The sequence below is a fragment of the Echinops telfairi genome, unplaced genomic scaffold, assembly GCF_000313985.2.
Source record: "Echinops telfairi isolate 266 unplaced genomic scaffold, ASM31398v2 ScPeMD7_60;HRSCAF=208, whole genome shotgun sequence".
In the NCBI taxonomy this organism is placed as follows: Eukaryota; Metazoa; Chordata; class Mammalia; order Afrosoricida; family Tenrecidae; genus Echinops; species Echinops telfairi.
In genome coordinates this window covers 44,804,149-44,817,410 of record NW_022103958.1, presented here as the reverse complement: position 1 = coordinate 44,817,410, position 13,262 = coordinate 44,804,149, and the positions used below count along the sequence as shown (strand labels likewise).

Genomic DNA, 13,262 nt, shown 5'->3' with positions numbered 1-13,262 from the left:
GATGGCCACTTGTTTACCTTCAAGCCTTTAAGACCCCAGACACTATATCTTTTGATAGACGGGCACCATTAGCTTTCTTTACCACATTTACTTATGCACCCATTTGTCTTCAGTGTTCATATCGGGGAGGTGAGCACACAATGATATGATTTTTTGTTCTTTGATGCCTGATAACTGATCCCTCCGCCACCTTGTGATCACGCAGGCAGGTGTGCTTCTTCCATGTGGGTTTTGTTGCTTCTGAGGTAAATGGCTGCTTGTTTACCTTTAAGCCTTCAAGACCTCAGATGCTATATCTTTTGATAGCCGGGCACCATCAGCTTTCTTCGCCACACATGCTTATGCACCCGCTTTGTCTTCAGCGATTGTGTTGGGAAAGTTAGCATCATGGAATGGCAGTTTAATAGAACAAAGTATTCTTGCATTGAGGGAGTACTTGAGTGGAGACCCAATGTCCATCTGCTACTTTAATACTACACCTATACATATATGCACATAGATTTATTTCCACATCCTCATAATAAATATATTTACATATATACATGCCTTTATTTAGACCTCTATATAGGTATGTCTCCATTTTCTAAGATCTACTTTTTCATCTCGTCCAGGCCCCAGATGGCCTACTGTGGGGCTCTTGTTTCAATATGGAGGAGGGAACGTTTGTGATATCTGGGCAGCTTAATGCTACTTGCTTCTTCCCACCCTCCCGTCCTCTTCCATGGAGCCCACACCCAGGACAGATGTGCTCTAGAAAGTGGCTGAAGCTCCTGTCTCATTTTATAAGGCTTTTGTCACCTTCCTTTTCAAACCTCTGTTTTCCATGGTTTGTAACTGCTTTCTAGTTGGCATGTGTTCCCTCTGCCTCGCCCGTTGGGATCTCTCTGGCCCCTGTTTGGGTTCTTCTGAAGATACTTGTCTTAGATGACTACCCACAGCTCTAGCGCTGTGGAAGCATGGTATGCAACCTCAGCTACCAAATTGCTTCTCCAAGGACCAGGTTAGCTACTTCTAGAGGGAATATGTAAATAAGCAAAGGATTGTTCTGTCGACACCCCCCACCCTCCAAGCCCATTGTCATATTCACGATAGGCCTCCATGCTGCTGAATGTGCTGTGGGTCCACAGGACCCTAACCGAACAGTTCATCAAGTCAATACCAGACTGTGTGGGAGTTGTTCCTACCTAGTTCCTTGGTGAATGGTAGCAGTTTCCAAGTCTCCTCAAAGAGCAGACCCTCATTGTTGCTGGTGCCTCTCCAGGGCCTCTACCTAAACAAGCCCAACATGTTGAGACAATTCAAGCACCACTGGGTCTGGAACTACATGCAGGCGCTCCCTGGCAAAGGTGAGGTCATCCAGGGGCTGGTTTTGCCAACTTTCAAGGCACACCTTTCAACGGCATCTGGTCTGGTCCTCCTTATAGTACTTTGGAAACCTTGTGGTTTACCTGTTTTGGTTGGTGGTTTTGTACATATAATCAGCCAAACTGCCCTCATAAATTGCATTCTCCATTTGAAAGCTGGTGAGATTTTTCCCAATCTTAAGTGTCATCCTCTCTTCCTCTGTAGTTGCAGGGAGATCACCACAGTGCCGCTAGTAATGAAACCTACCAGGAACGCTTGGCCCGTCTAGAAGGCGACAAGGAGTCTCTCATATTGCAGGTGGGTCTTTCTGGTGAGAACCAGCTTATTTTGTTACCTCTAGTTCGTAGCTTCTCCAGAGTGGGAAGGAAGGGCAAGGGGCTCTCACTGTTGGGTTTATCCTGCCCCAGAGGATGTTGTTAAAAAAGACATTTCCTGAAATGAAATTGAAAGTAACTTGGGGAATAATTGGGTTTGACTTTGGGGGCCTGTGGATCTATCCATTTCTTTATCATGCATTAGCAAGCATCTGCAAACTGGCTGCTCTGTAGACAGATGGGTTGCTGGGTGCTACACACTGAGCTGCTAATCACAGGGTCAGCTGTTCGAACCCACCAGCTACTCCTCAAGAAAAAGATGAAGCTGCCCGCTCCTCTGAAGATTTAAAGTCTCAACAGTCCCACAAGGGCAGCTCTACTTTGTGCGACAGAGTCACTGTGAGTGAGTCAGAATCCGCTCCATGGCAGAGAGATTAGAACCTGCCATCGAAGGTTCTTAGGAAGGAGATAAGATGTGTCCTTGGTTCACCAATAAAGCGGAGCCATGTTTCATATCTGCTAGGGTGAATGCTAACAGGATCAGGTCTAAAATTGCTAGAACTGGGTCTAGACTAATTGCTTTGATGTCAAATCCCCAGGAGCTGGTAATGTGGATAGACTGTCCCATGACTCCTGCTTTAAAGAGAGGAACTGTAAAACTTTCACTGGTGAACTACAACAGGATTCTTTTTTACTGCTGAAAGCTTATATTCCCTACTAAATTAAGGATTCCAATGGAAAACCTGTCGCTGAAGCAGGGGCTCTTTGCTGTGGGAACCCTGAGATTCATTTTCTCAAGTTACAGTATGTCTCAGACACTGAGTGGCAACTGAGAGACCAAAGATTAATATCCTAGTCCCAGCTCTGTGAAAAGCTCTGGAGATGGTGGACAAGACCGGTAGTTGGCTGAAGAGGGCGCAGAGAGGGTAGAACTTCCGCAGCCTCTGGCCTTAGCTTAGGGGCACTGAAGTGGTGTCATCGCCTTGTTGGTTTGTGTTTCCTTCTCTTGCCCTTATTTCTCGGAAACACTTTATGAACATAAAAATCAATGATAATTTTAGAAACTTTGGAGAGCCTAAACGTTTAAAGAAGCAAATTTCTCCCTCTGCCCATCTTTCCCTTTTGCCCTTTTTTCCCCCATTTTATATTAATTGGGTTCACATACCAAATATTTAATTTTGCTGCCTTGTGTTTTCTTCCACGGATTAGTTCATTTTAAAATATTGGAATGTCCACAGATGGCTGGCTCCTGGTTTCTGTTGCTGGGCATGCAGCAGCGAACAGTCAGATCCTGCTCTTACAAAGCTACAGTTCAGTTGGGGGTTGGGGTGGGGTGGGGCCAGTGGAGGGCGGGAGGGAGAGGTGAGAGGAAGGCTGAGTGGTAAACAAACCACATACATACGTAAATACATCAAGTGGTGAGAAGTGCCATGGAGAAACTAAAGCAAGACCACTCTGATAGGAAGAGACCCCAGGAAGCTGGGCTAGGAGCTAAAAGAACACCGGAGAAGCAAGCACATTCCTGGCAGAGGGGGCTGTCAGTCAGGAGGCTTTCAGGTAGGGTATGTTGTTTGTGTGTAAAGAACAGCAGAGGGGGGCGGGGGGGCGGGGCATTGTAGGTGGAGTGGCAACTTTGTGGGAGCTGCCATCAAAGAGAGAGCAGGAGCCAGAGTTTATAGCCCACGATGACACAGATGTTCAGAGGGAGGTGTCATTGGAAACGTCACCCCAATGACATGATTGATGGAAAGGGGTTCTGCTTAGCATTTTGCCGCAGAGAGTATGAACTGGACAGCTTTTTGAAGCAGGACCCGCATGGTTGAGTCACTGTGTTCCTTTTTAGAGAGGATTCATTACAATTTGATTTTTACAAAAAAGGAGCCCTCTGTTTTATTCTCATGGACATTCTTCTTTAAAAAAAGTGTAAAAATCAAAATTAAAAACTTGAATTTTTCAAGAATCCTTATTTAAATAACCCTAGTGTAATTTGGACATTTCGTAGCAGAAATCTCAGAAGTTGGCCTAGTGGTTTCTAGTCTGTCAGGAGATTGTGGACAGACTTTCGGAGTTGTTCATCCGTGCGAGTGCTTCCGCCTTTTCGTAGTGGCGGGTGGAGCTGGTTATGCAGATTGTCAGCATGGTAATGCCTCTTGCTTAATTCTCACTGTAACTCATCCACACTGAATTAATTGGACCCCTTGACCCAGATTTCTTTTCCCCAGGGTCTTTTCCTTCAGAGAACAAAGCAAATCACACTTAACAGAATGCTTTATTTCCAGGACAAAATAAATTGTTATAATTGATATAACTTCTTAAAGGAAGGATTTTCCTTTCCCCCACTCAATTTCCACTCCAGGCCCAAAATTATCCTTAGTTCATAGTAGAGACTCAACCAGTATTTTCAGTATTTGCATTTATTTATTGAAGGTCACATTTAAGGATGTTTATATATCTTGACCCCATTTTCACAGGTCTACATTCATAGTACTTGCAGACTAAGGTTAATGAAGACCTGCAGCTTTTTGTGGCTTGATTCTGACTAGTGGCTGAACTATGGACTGTAGAATACTGTGGACTCTACGGAGCACAGACCACTGATACTGCCAGGGCATGACTGTAAGACATGAGGCTGGTGCCCACGTGTTAATTCTAATAAGAATAGCCAGACCCCAGGGAGCAGAGCCCACCCTCCACTCGCTGCATCCCACCCTTTTGAACAGTGAAGTTAGTAGATGCCAAGGACAGGAATAGTGTAATGCAACAAGGCTTGACTCACAAGGGTTTGTGTTTAAGATGAACCTACTTGACAAAAGTAGCCTATATTGGATTAAATTGGAAATCTCAGTTCACACCATGCCTCAGCTCCAGGGATATGCTTCAGTATTTCATTAACCACTAGGGAACTTGAAAATAGAAATTTTAACGTTGCTGTGGTAATTTAGATTAGTTTCTTTTTAAATAGGTGCTTTTATAATTCATAAAGTTGATTTAAACACTTATAAATGAATTTATATTAACTCTTTCATGGGTCTGCCTTTGAGTCCCTGGGTGGTGCTAGCCGTTAACTGTGTTCACTTGCTAACCTAAGAGTTTGGTGGCTTGAGTCCTTTCAGAGGTACAGCAGAAGAAAATCAGCCTTTGAAAACCGCCAACTAATAAAATCATATTTTCCCCAAACACGGCACATGGTTCTCCTGACACACATGGGGTTGCCTGAGTTGTAATAGACTCAGTGGCAACTCCTCCTGATATTTTTCCTCTACTGACTGAGCAAAGATTTAGGCTGATCTGTGGGTAAGTGGCCATCACTCAATCATTGGTTAAAAACCAGAGTTTAAAGGATTTTACTTTACCAACACATGATTGCTTTGTGGGTGGGGGCCCTCTATCTTCCTGTTTTAAGGCAGCTCCTTTAGAGAGAGAGAAAAAAAGAAAGGAAATGAAGAATAAAGAAGGAAAAAAAGAGAGAAAAACAGAATCATAAAGCAGTTTCCTAGTAGAGAAGGCTCCAAAAGCTCAATGTGTATTTATGGCATGCTTTCAATGACTATTGTAATTGATTCTTTAATTAATTGATAATTCCGATTGAGATTCTCAGTGTTCTTCAGAAGGATGACTGTTTCCCCTGCCGTGGTATGTGTAATGTGGCTTCTGTATACTTAGGACTTAGAGTCATGTTTTGGCCTGTAAAGCACAAAAACTTTTCTAGAGTCAAGTTTTGTCGTTGCTAATACATGCCCTTTACGTCTGACATTCTTTAGTTGTTCAAAACACTTGCCTGATAGGCAAGCAGTCCTCACACCCTTATGAAAGAGGTAAGGCCATTGGTTAGTTTACAGAGAAGTTTGTCTTACTCTACCCCATGAGGTGGCAGAAGTTCTGGCAAGCCGGCTGAGATGTGCCTTGAGATTGGGGCCAAGTGAAGCCTATTAGAGGAACCAGGAACAGGCCAGCCCAGAGGCAGAGAGCTCTCTTGGCTGCTGGGTGTTTTCCTTGAGTCTGTCAAGGACCAGAAATGTGACTAACATCGTTTAGGCAGTGGTCTAGATGCCCCCTGGCAAGGTAAGAACCCACCTGAATTTCCCCTCATCCGGGTCACCTTCCCTACCGTGCAACAGAAGTCATTCTTCACGTGTGAGGCTCAGTGGTGTGGCGTCACAGAGAAGGATTCCTGCCCCCAGCAGAGTTTCTGCTTCTCCACCTTTGTTTTATTTCCTGGCACAGGTGAGTGTTCTCACAGACCAAGTGGAAGCCCAAGGAGAGAAAATCCGGGACCTGGAAGTATGTCTGGAAGGACACCAGGTGAAACTCAATGCTGCTGAAGAGATGCTTCAACAGGTCAGTGCAGGTGTGGCTAAAGGAAGGCCCTTGGGTTCTGACCTGTTGATGTGTTGAAGTCCCTCTTTGTGTCTGGGTTACAGCTCGTGTTGCTGTACTTTCCTATCCTGCAGGAAGTGGGATTGGCTGCTCAGTGTTCAGTTGTTTATGCAGCAGGTGAAACCAGCTGGAGCATCGAGAGCGGCAGGGGTTGGGGGTGGAGCAGGAGAATAACCTGTTGAGCTGGTTAGACAAATTAACAGGACACTTTCTTTCCCCAGGCCTGGCTCAGCAAAAGAGCACTTTGGTGGCAATGCCAGCTCCATCTTATCACACAAACCCTGGTCTGCCTGTGGGTAGCATCCAGGATTCTAGAAAGCCACTTTGTCAGCTTGTTTTGTGCCTTTCCCCTTTCTACTCTCCCCCTACCCCCTCCTACTCAATGTTGTTTTCTTTGATAAAACTAGTATAAATAATATCTTAGTATAATTTAACAAGTAGCAAGATTAAAAAAATAAATTAACTGTTCTCCTGCCATTTGACTAAACCTATTAAAAGTCTTTGTTTCCTTTTGTACCATCTCTGGTAAGAGATGGTAAGAGACTGAGAAGTAGTTGTAGAGAAGCAGAAGCAGCTGAACGGGAGAACAGTAGGGGTCTGGCAAGAAATGGTTTGGTGGGCTTTCTGGCTCACAGAGCGAGAAAGCTGAGCACCTTCAGACATAAGGCTTACTAGCAGAATAGTGTGCCTTCTGGCTAGGCTCACTGATCCATGGAGCTAAAGAACTGAGCATCTTGGGCCAAGACCTTTTGACAGAGTAGGGTGCCTCTGTGTAGATAGCAGTTAAAAACTGCTTTGTAACACTTAAAAGTACTTTGTAACACCTAACCAGGACAGTGCTTGGGTCAGTCCAAAAGGCTGATGGCTGAGAGACCTGCCTATCAATGTGGCTGGAAGCTGTCCTAACTGAAGAATTGTATTCTTAATTATTCCTGATCCTGAATTGTAATGTTTCCTACTAAACACCAGAACTATGAGTATGGTCTGTGAGTTCTATGTGACTGCTGTGGTCACGTTAGCAGTGCTGAGGCATGAGGAGGGTGGTGATACGTTGACATCATAACAATCAGCCTTGGACTATTGATGCTGATAATGATTCTCTTCCCTTGTAAAGTCTAAATATGCGGCTTCATTTTTACAATGCACTATCATCATAGCCTGTTTTTTTCCACTTAAAAATCTTGCTATAGAATCATCTATACTACCACGTGTAGATTTTTTGAGTGATTATAATATAATTTACTTAAATATTCTACTCTTAAACAATTTACCCTCTTCTAAATAATAAGCTACCATGGGTATTTAATTTTAGAATATAGATTTGTAAAAACTTTTATGAATTAGATGAAAGCTTACAGTCTTACATTCAACGTTTTATAATATAGTTTGCAATCCATTGGTGCCATCACTGATCCGGTGTCCTCCCTGTGTCTCCTGGTCCCATTCCTCCTCTTCTCGGCATCCTCTGCACTGCCTCTTGGATATTGAATACAGTATGTATGACAGAGTCCCTGAGTGCATGGAAAGAGGTTGTACAGTTTATAACCCTTGAAACCTATTGCCAAGTATCTTGTTCCAACAGTGGTTGAGTTACAGTTTACCAGGGAAATAGTCATATCATCTGTGGGTAATGACTAATATATCACTAAAGGAAAGGAAAAACAGAAATGTCTCAGTTCTGTTTCAGGACATGTTACATTGGTCAGACCTTATAGAACAATAGTAAATAAAAATGATGATACTATATATTTTTATCTCCCAGATTTAAAGAGATGTCTAAATCATTCTTTCATAGGTCTCATGGTAATTGGGTTTAATTTAGGTATGATATGCTAAAGTAAGGAAAAAATGCAAAATTTTTATGAAAAGTCTTTTCAGAACCCATTTAGAAACCAATTACAAACAAACAAAATCAATCAATATATATCTTATTATTACATTTTCTCCTAGCATTTTCAGTAATTTTGAAAAATAAACCACAAGGTTGATGTGTGCTTCCTTTGTAGCTCCCAATACAGTACCTGGCTCACAAAGGATGCTCACTAATTACTTAAAGAATGAAAGGCAGCCCCTTACAATGAGTGGGTTGAATTAGAACACTGCTTGTCATCTTTCCCCTCAAAGCGCTGACCCGTTTTATTTTCTTTGTCAGCATATGATTCACATAGTTTCTTGACAGTGTGGTATTGAACACAGATGGGCTTAGAAATGTGACCTTTGATTTTAGGATGGGGTTTTTTTGTTTGCAGGTACTCCTCGGTTTCATTTGAAGAACTTCAAAAAAAAGGGGAAGACAGTATTTTTATGCAAATGTTTTCCTAAAAACTAGTTCCAACAACTCAAAAGTTGTTGTTAGTTTGCTTTGTATGCATTGCTGATTAATAAGTTACCACATTCTTGGCTGCATTGGCTTTTCAATTAAATTGTATGCCCTCACTTCTGCTCATAATATTCCCTGAAAATCTGAGGAGCAATAAGAGGTGAGTTATTTCTTTTAAAGACCCAGGAAAGAAAAGAGCCTGATGGAGAAACTGCTCAAGTGACGAGGAAGTTTTGTCAGGACGAATGCAGGAAGTATCCCACTAGACTGAATTTTCAGGTTGGTTTGGAGTTACGTATTGGGAAAGAGATGGTGCGGTATTGTTTAAAAACTTCAGAAAGAGACTAAGAAATTTTGAATGTGGAAGATGTGCTTCAGAAACATACCACAGGAAAAATGTCAGAGGGGCAGTGGCTGACACAGATCCATGAAATGGGGGTTGGAGCATGTTTGCATGTAGAGTTATCAACTTCCTCCTGGATTCCTTTTCTGGGCATAGCTCCTGGTGGCGATGTCTCCACCCCTTGTCAGAATCTCTGTGTCCATAAGCCTGCTATGGGTGCCCAGCACCACCTGGGGAAAAGCCGTCAGTGTCCTTCTAAGCCAGTGTTTCCTCAAGCAGGCAATACCATGTCCCTGGGGGGTAGGGGGCGGGGGGCGGCACTGGAATGATTCATGGGGGCTGCAGAAGCAGATCCCTACACTTGATCCTGGATTATGGATTATAGAATGAACGTTTTTAATTGCCAGAGGGGCACTGAGGAATTTTCTTTCTGAGAAGGGGATGGTAGGTCAAACCAGTTTGAGAACCGATGTTGTAAGCAGGATGCCTAGACTGTATTTGGTTCTTTTTGTTTTCAGTACCTTTGTACCACCTCTGAACTCACCTCATGAATGAGAGAGGACAACATGGCACCCGCTGCATTTTAGACACTTTAAAAAATCTTACTTTCTTAAGCTTGACTACCTTCTGGATCCTTTCTGATTCTGAGTGCCCTTTGTTGTATGAGATGGACTAGGTAGTAGATATGTGGTTTGCATGTATCACAGAAGAGGTATCTTGACTTGTGTATTTCCTAGGTTGTGCAAACAGTTAAACATTTGTCTAATAACCAAAAAGTGAGGGTTACAGTCTCCATACAGTCTCGTTCTAAGAAAGGCCTGACCAGCCACTTGCATAAAGAAACCAACCACTGGAGCCCCTGGGGAGCCTGATTCTACTGTGACAGACGAGGGGCAGCTGTGAGTTAGAATCAACTCTATGGCATCTGGATATTTTTCAGAGGTCTTCCTGAACTAAATTATTTTTATGCCCATAAGTTTCATTGCGTTCTCTCAATTCTTGAAGCGTAAAATGATAGGAGTACATAGTCCTCCTCCCTTGGCATGTTCAGAGTTCGAGTTATAGTACATTTGAAGCTTCAGGCTTGGTGGCGCCTGAGCTTGTGATCTTTGGATTCTACCTCTAGTTTCCAAGCTGTCTGCATATGTGATTTCTTTCCTAAAAGTCAGCTTGAGGTTGTTTGTAAAAACCGTGGATGCTCACACCTCCGCACTGCCACCTTGGTCTCTAGAGCTGGCAGTATGTATCCTCTGCACTGGGACAAGTAAAGGCTTGCTATTTTTGAGAAATTCTAGGCTTCAGGACTCGTGACTTACGAGGTAGGAACAGGAATGGCTCATGGCCAAGAGGCAGAGAACTGAGGCAAATACTGCCAGCCCTGACACCATTCCTGCCCTGAGCTAAACTTGGTCTTCTGCTCATGCCGGAAGAGCTATAAACCAGAGGTTCTCAACCTGGGGGTCACCCGATTCATAACAGTAGCAAAATTAGAGTTGTGAAGTAGCAATGAAAGTAATTTGATGGTTGGGGTCACCACAACATGAGGAACCGTATTAAAGGGTTGCAGCAGTAGGAAGGTTGAGAACCACTGCTCTGAACTATCACTGGCCCTGTGGGGCCTCTAGCTGCCTGTAGATGCAAAGCTCTCCCTGACTATCTGATCCTGATAAACCGGCACACAGCCTGTGTAAAGGGGGCACTGTGACTCAGCCCCAGTTGACTGGCCCTAATACTGATAGATATTCTAGTTTAAAAATTATATATCAATGTTTCTATTTTTAAAATATCGATTTACTGTACTTTAATAAAGACAATTGAGTTGTATTCAATTATTATAGCCCTTCTAGCCATAATTTCTTTTCTTTTTTTTTTTTAAATCACTTTATTGGGAGCTCTTAACTGTTCTTATAATAATCCATACATCAATTGTGTCGAGCATATTTGTATATATGTTGCCATCATTATTTTATACATATTTACTTTCTATTTGAGCCCTTGCTATCAGCTCCTCTTTTTTTCCCCTCCTTCCCCCATCCTATACTTGTAGCCCCTTGATAAATTATAAATTATTATTATTTTTATATCTTACACGAACCACTGTTTCCCTCCCCTCTTGGTTTCTGTTGTTCATCCCCCTGGGGATTGTGGTGTGGTTATGTGTCATTCATTGCAACCAGTTCCCTCTTCCTCCCCTCCTCTCCCCACCTTCCCTCTACCCTCTTGGCATCCCTACTCCCATTTCTGTTCCTGAGGGTTTTATCTAACCTGGATTCCATGTGACTTGAGATCTTATCTGTACCAGTGTACATACTCCGCTCTAGCCTGAAATGAAAGGAAGGGCTGGGGTCATGAGAGTGGAGGGTGAGGAAGCGTCAAGGAACCAGAGGAATATTGTGTGCTTCATTGGTGCTATACTACGCCCTCATCCCTTCCTGGTGACCCTTCTGTGAGGGGATGTCACCTGGAAAGCCATACCTTTATTTCCTGACTGAACTTTGGTGGAAGCTAGAAGACACATTTTTGGCTTCTGGCTTATTCCTGCATCCACCACTCTGGGAGACATCTCCTCAAAGTTTTGTCAGTTTCTCTGGGGTATTGCAGCAGATCGCAGAAAGCAGGCATGAGAAGGAGGAGTGGGGCAAACATAGAGCAGAATAGCATCTTGGAATAGTTGGACATCTGAGACATATATATCTCCAGCTCCTTGGGATTAACCTGGTATTAACTCTTCTAAAAGAAATTATTACTACACAATGCTTTATATGCTATGGGAACCATAATATTCATATTTAAAGGCCAAATTTGGCCCATGAACCTCCAGTCTACAACTTCTGTTCTAGGCTCATCCCCCTCTGCTGACCAGCCCTCTTTGAATAGCACTTGTGGTCTATGGGATTTGATAGCCCCAACTAGCTTGTTTCTGCCCACAATTTTTCTCCTGACCAATGTCAGACTCCCTCTCCAAGCCCAAGGAAAAAACTGTCCATCCTTGAGCCCAAAGCTCATGAACCATTCACCCCCCTCAGCCCAGCCTGACCTTTGCTTAATACTGATCTCTTCAGACCCCAACTGTTTTCTACAAATTAACCTATCTGCCCTGGTGGTATACTAGTTACCTGTTAGGCTGCTAACTGCAAGGTCAGCAGTTCAAAACCACCAGCCTGAGAGAAAGACGAGGCTTTCTGCATTTGTAAAGAGTTACAGTCTCAGATACTTACAGGGCAATGGGTTTGTTTTTGAGTTTGGCTACCAAAAGAGAAAGTATGTAGACCCTTGGGTTTAGACAGGCAATCTAAGCAAACAGGATCAGCAGAGGGGCAGGGCCACACAGGTATGCAGACAATTAAAGATGAATGGTTATTTCTCATTTGCAGTCCTCTGTAGAGTGTGGGGCAGGTTGGGAAGGGAACAACAAGAGCATCTCTCAGGAGATGGAAGTTCTGGTCTCCCACTCAACCTTTATGTTTTCCAAAAGAGCCTTAGAGACAGTTCCTATTTGGGGGTAACCGTGGACCGCACCAGCTTCTGCTTTAGTCAGCCCATGCCAGAGCTCCGGGGTTCAGACAACTTCATTGTGTGACTGCCTTTTACGTGAGGCCTGAAAACCGATCGATTCTGAGGGCCGCTCAGCCCATCTGCATGAGTTTCTATATTGTCATCACTTACTTGCTATTGATCTGTGAGAGTCAATGAACTTGAAGAAAATGGGGATGAAATATGGACTCTACCTACCCCTTAGAGCAGTGGTTCTCAACCTTCCTAACGCAACCCTTTAATACAATTTCCCATGTTCTGGTGACCCCCCCAACCATAAAATTATTTTTGTTGCTACTTCATATTTTGTTGCTACTGTAATTTTGCTACTGTTATGAATCGGGCGACCCCTGCGAAAGGATCATTCAACCCCCCAAAGGGGTCGTGACCCACAAGTTGAGAATCGCTGTCTTAGAGCCATAACAAAGTTCCTGAGCCCTTGAATTTTAGTGTTGGGATATTGTATCTAGGTGTGTGAATTCAACAAAATGTCCTTAGAACTTTGCTGATAAATTTCTCAGAGCACCTTTAAGTAGGTCTTTCTGTTCCTAAGAAAAATATTAAACAGAGTTATGTATATGATCCTGTGGGAGCAGAAATCTGCCTGTGGAGGCAAGACACTGATTTGTGGGTGAAGAAAGTGGGACTTAACCAGATATTCCTTAAATATCCCTTTGGAATATATATTTTAATAGTTTTATTAGGGGCTCATACAACTCTTATCACAATCCATACATACATCAAGTGTGTAAAGCACATTTGTACATTCATTGCTCTCATCATTATCAAAATATTTGGTCTCCACTTAAGCCCTTGGCATCAGGTCCTCATTTTTTCCCCACCCTTCCCACTACCCCTGTCTCATGAGTCCTTGATAATTTATAAATTATTATTTAATTATATATTTTATCTATTACAGTGAACCCTCGCCACTTCGCGCTTCGACTTCCGCGGCTTCACTCTATCGCGGTTTTTGCGTAACAGCGCGTGCTCTGTCATTACTGCCACT

General features: G+C 43.2%; 1 protein-coding gene across 6 annotated transcripts in view; it reads left to right on the top strand.

The window, feature by feature from the left end:
* The window catches only part of PPFIBP2 (PPFIA binding protein 2), a 186,525-nt gene that overhangs the window by 116,500 nt on the left and 56,763 nt on the right, over positions 1-13,262 (top strand). For all 6 annotated transcript variants that reach the window (XM_045290869.1, XM_045290867.1, XM_045290866.1 and 3 more), the window contains 2 exons: positions 1,570-1,662; positions 5,904-6,017. In XM_045290869.1, the coding sequence (XP_045146804.1) occupies positions 1,570-1,662; positions 5,904-6,017 (207 nt within the window). The remainder of the gene's footprint in view (positions 1-1,569; positions 1,663-5,903; positions 6,018-13,262) is intronic.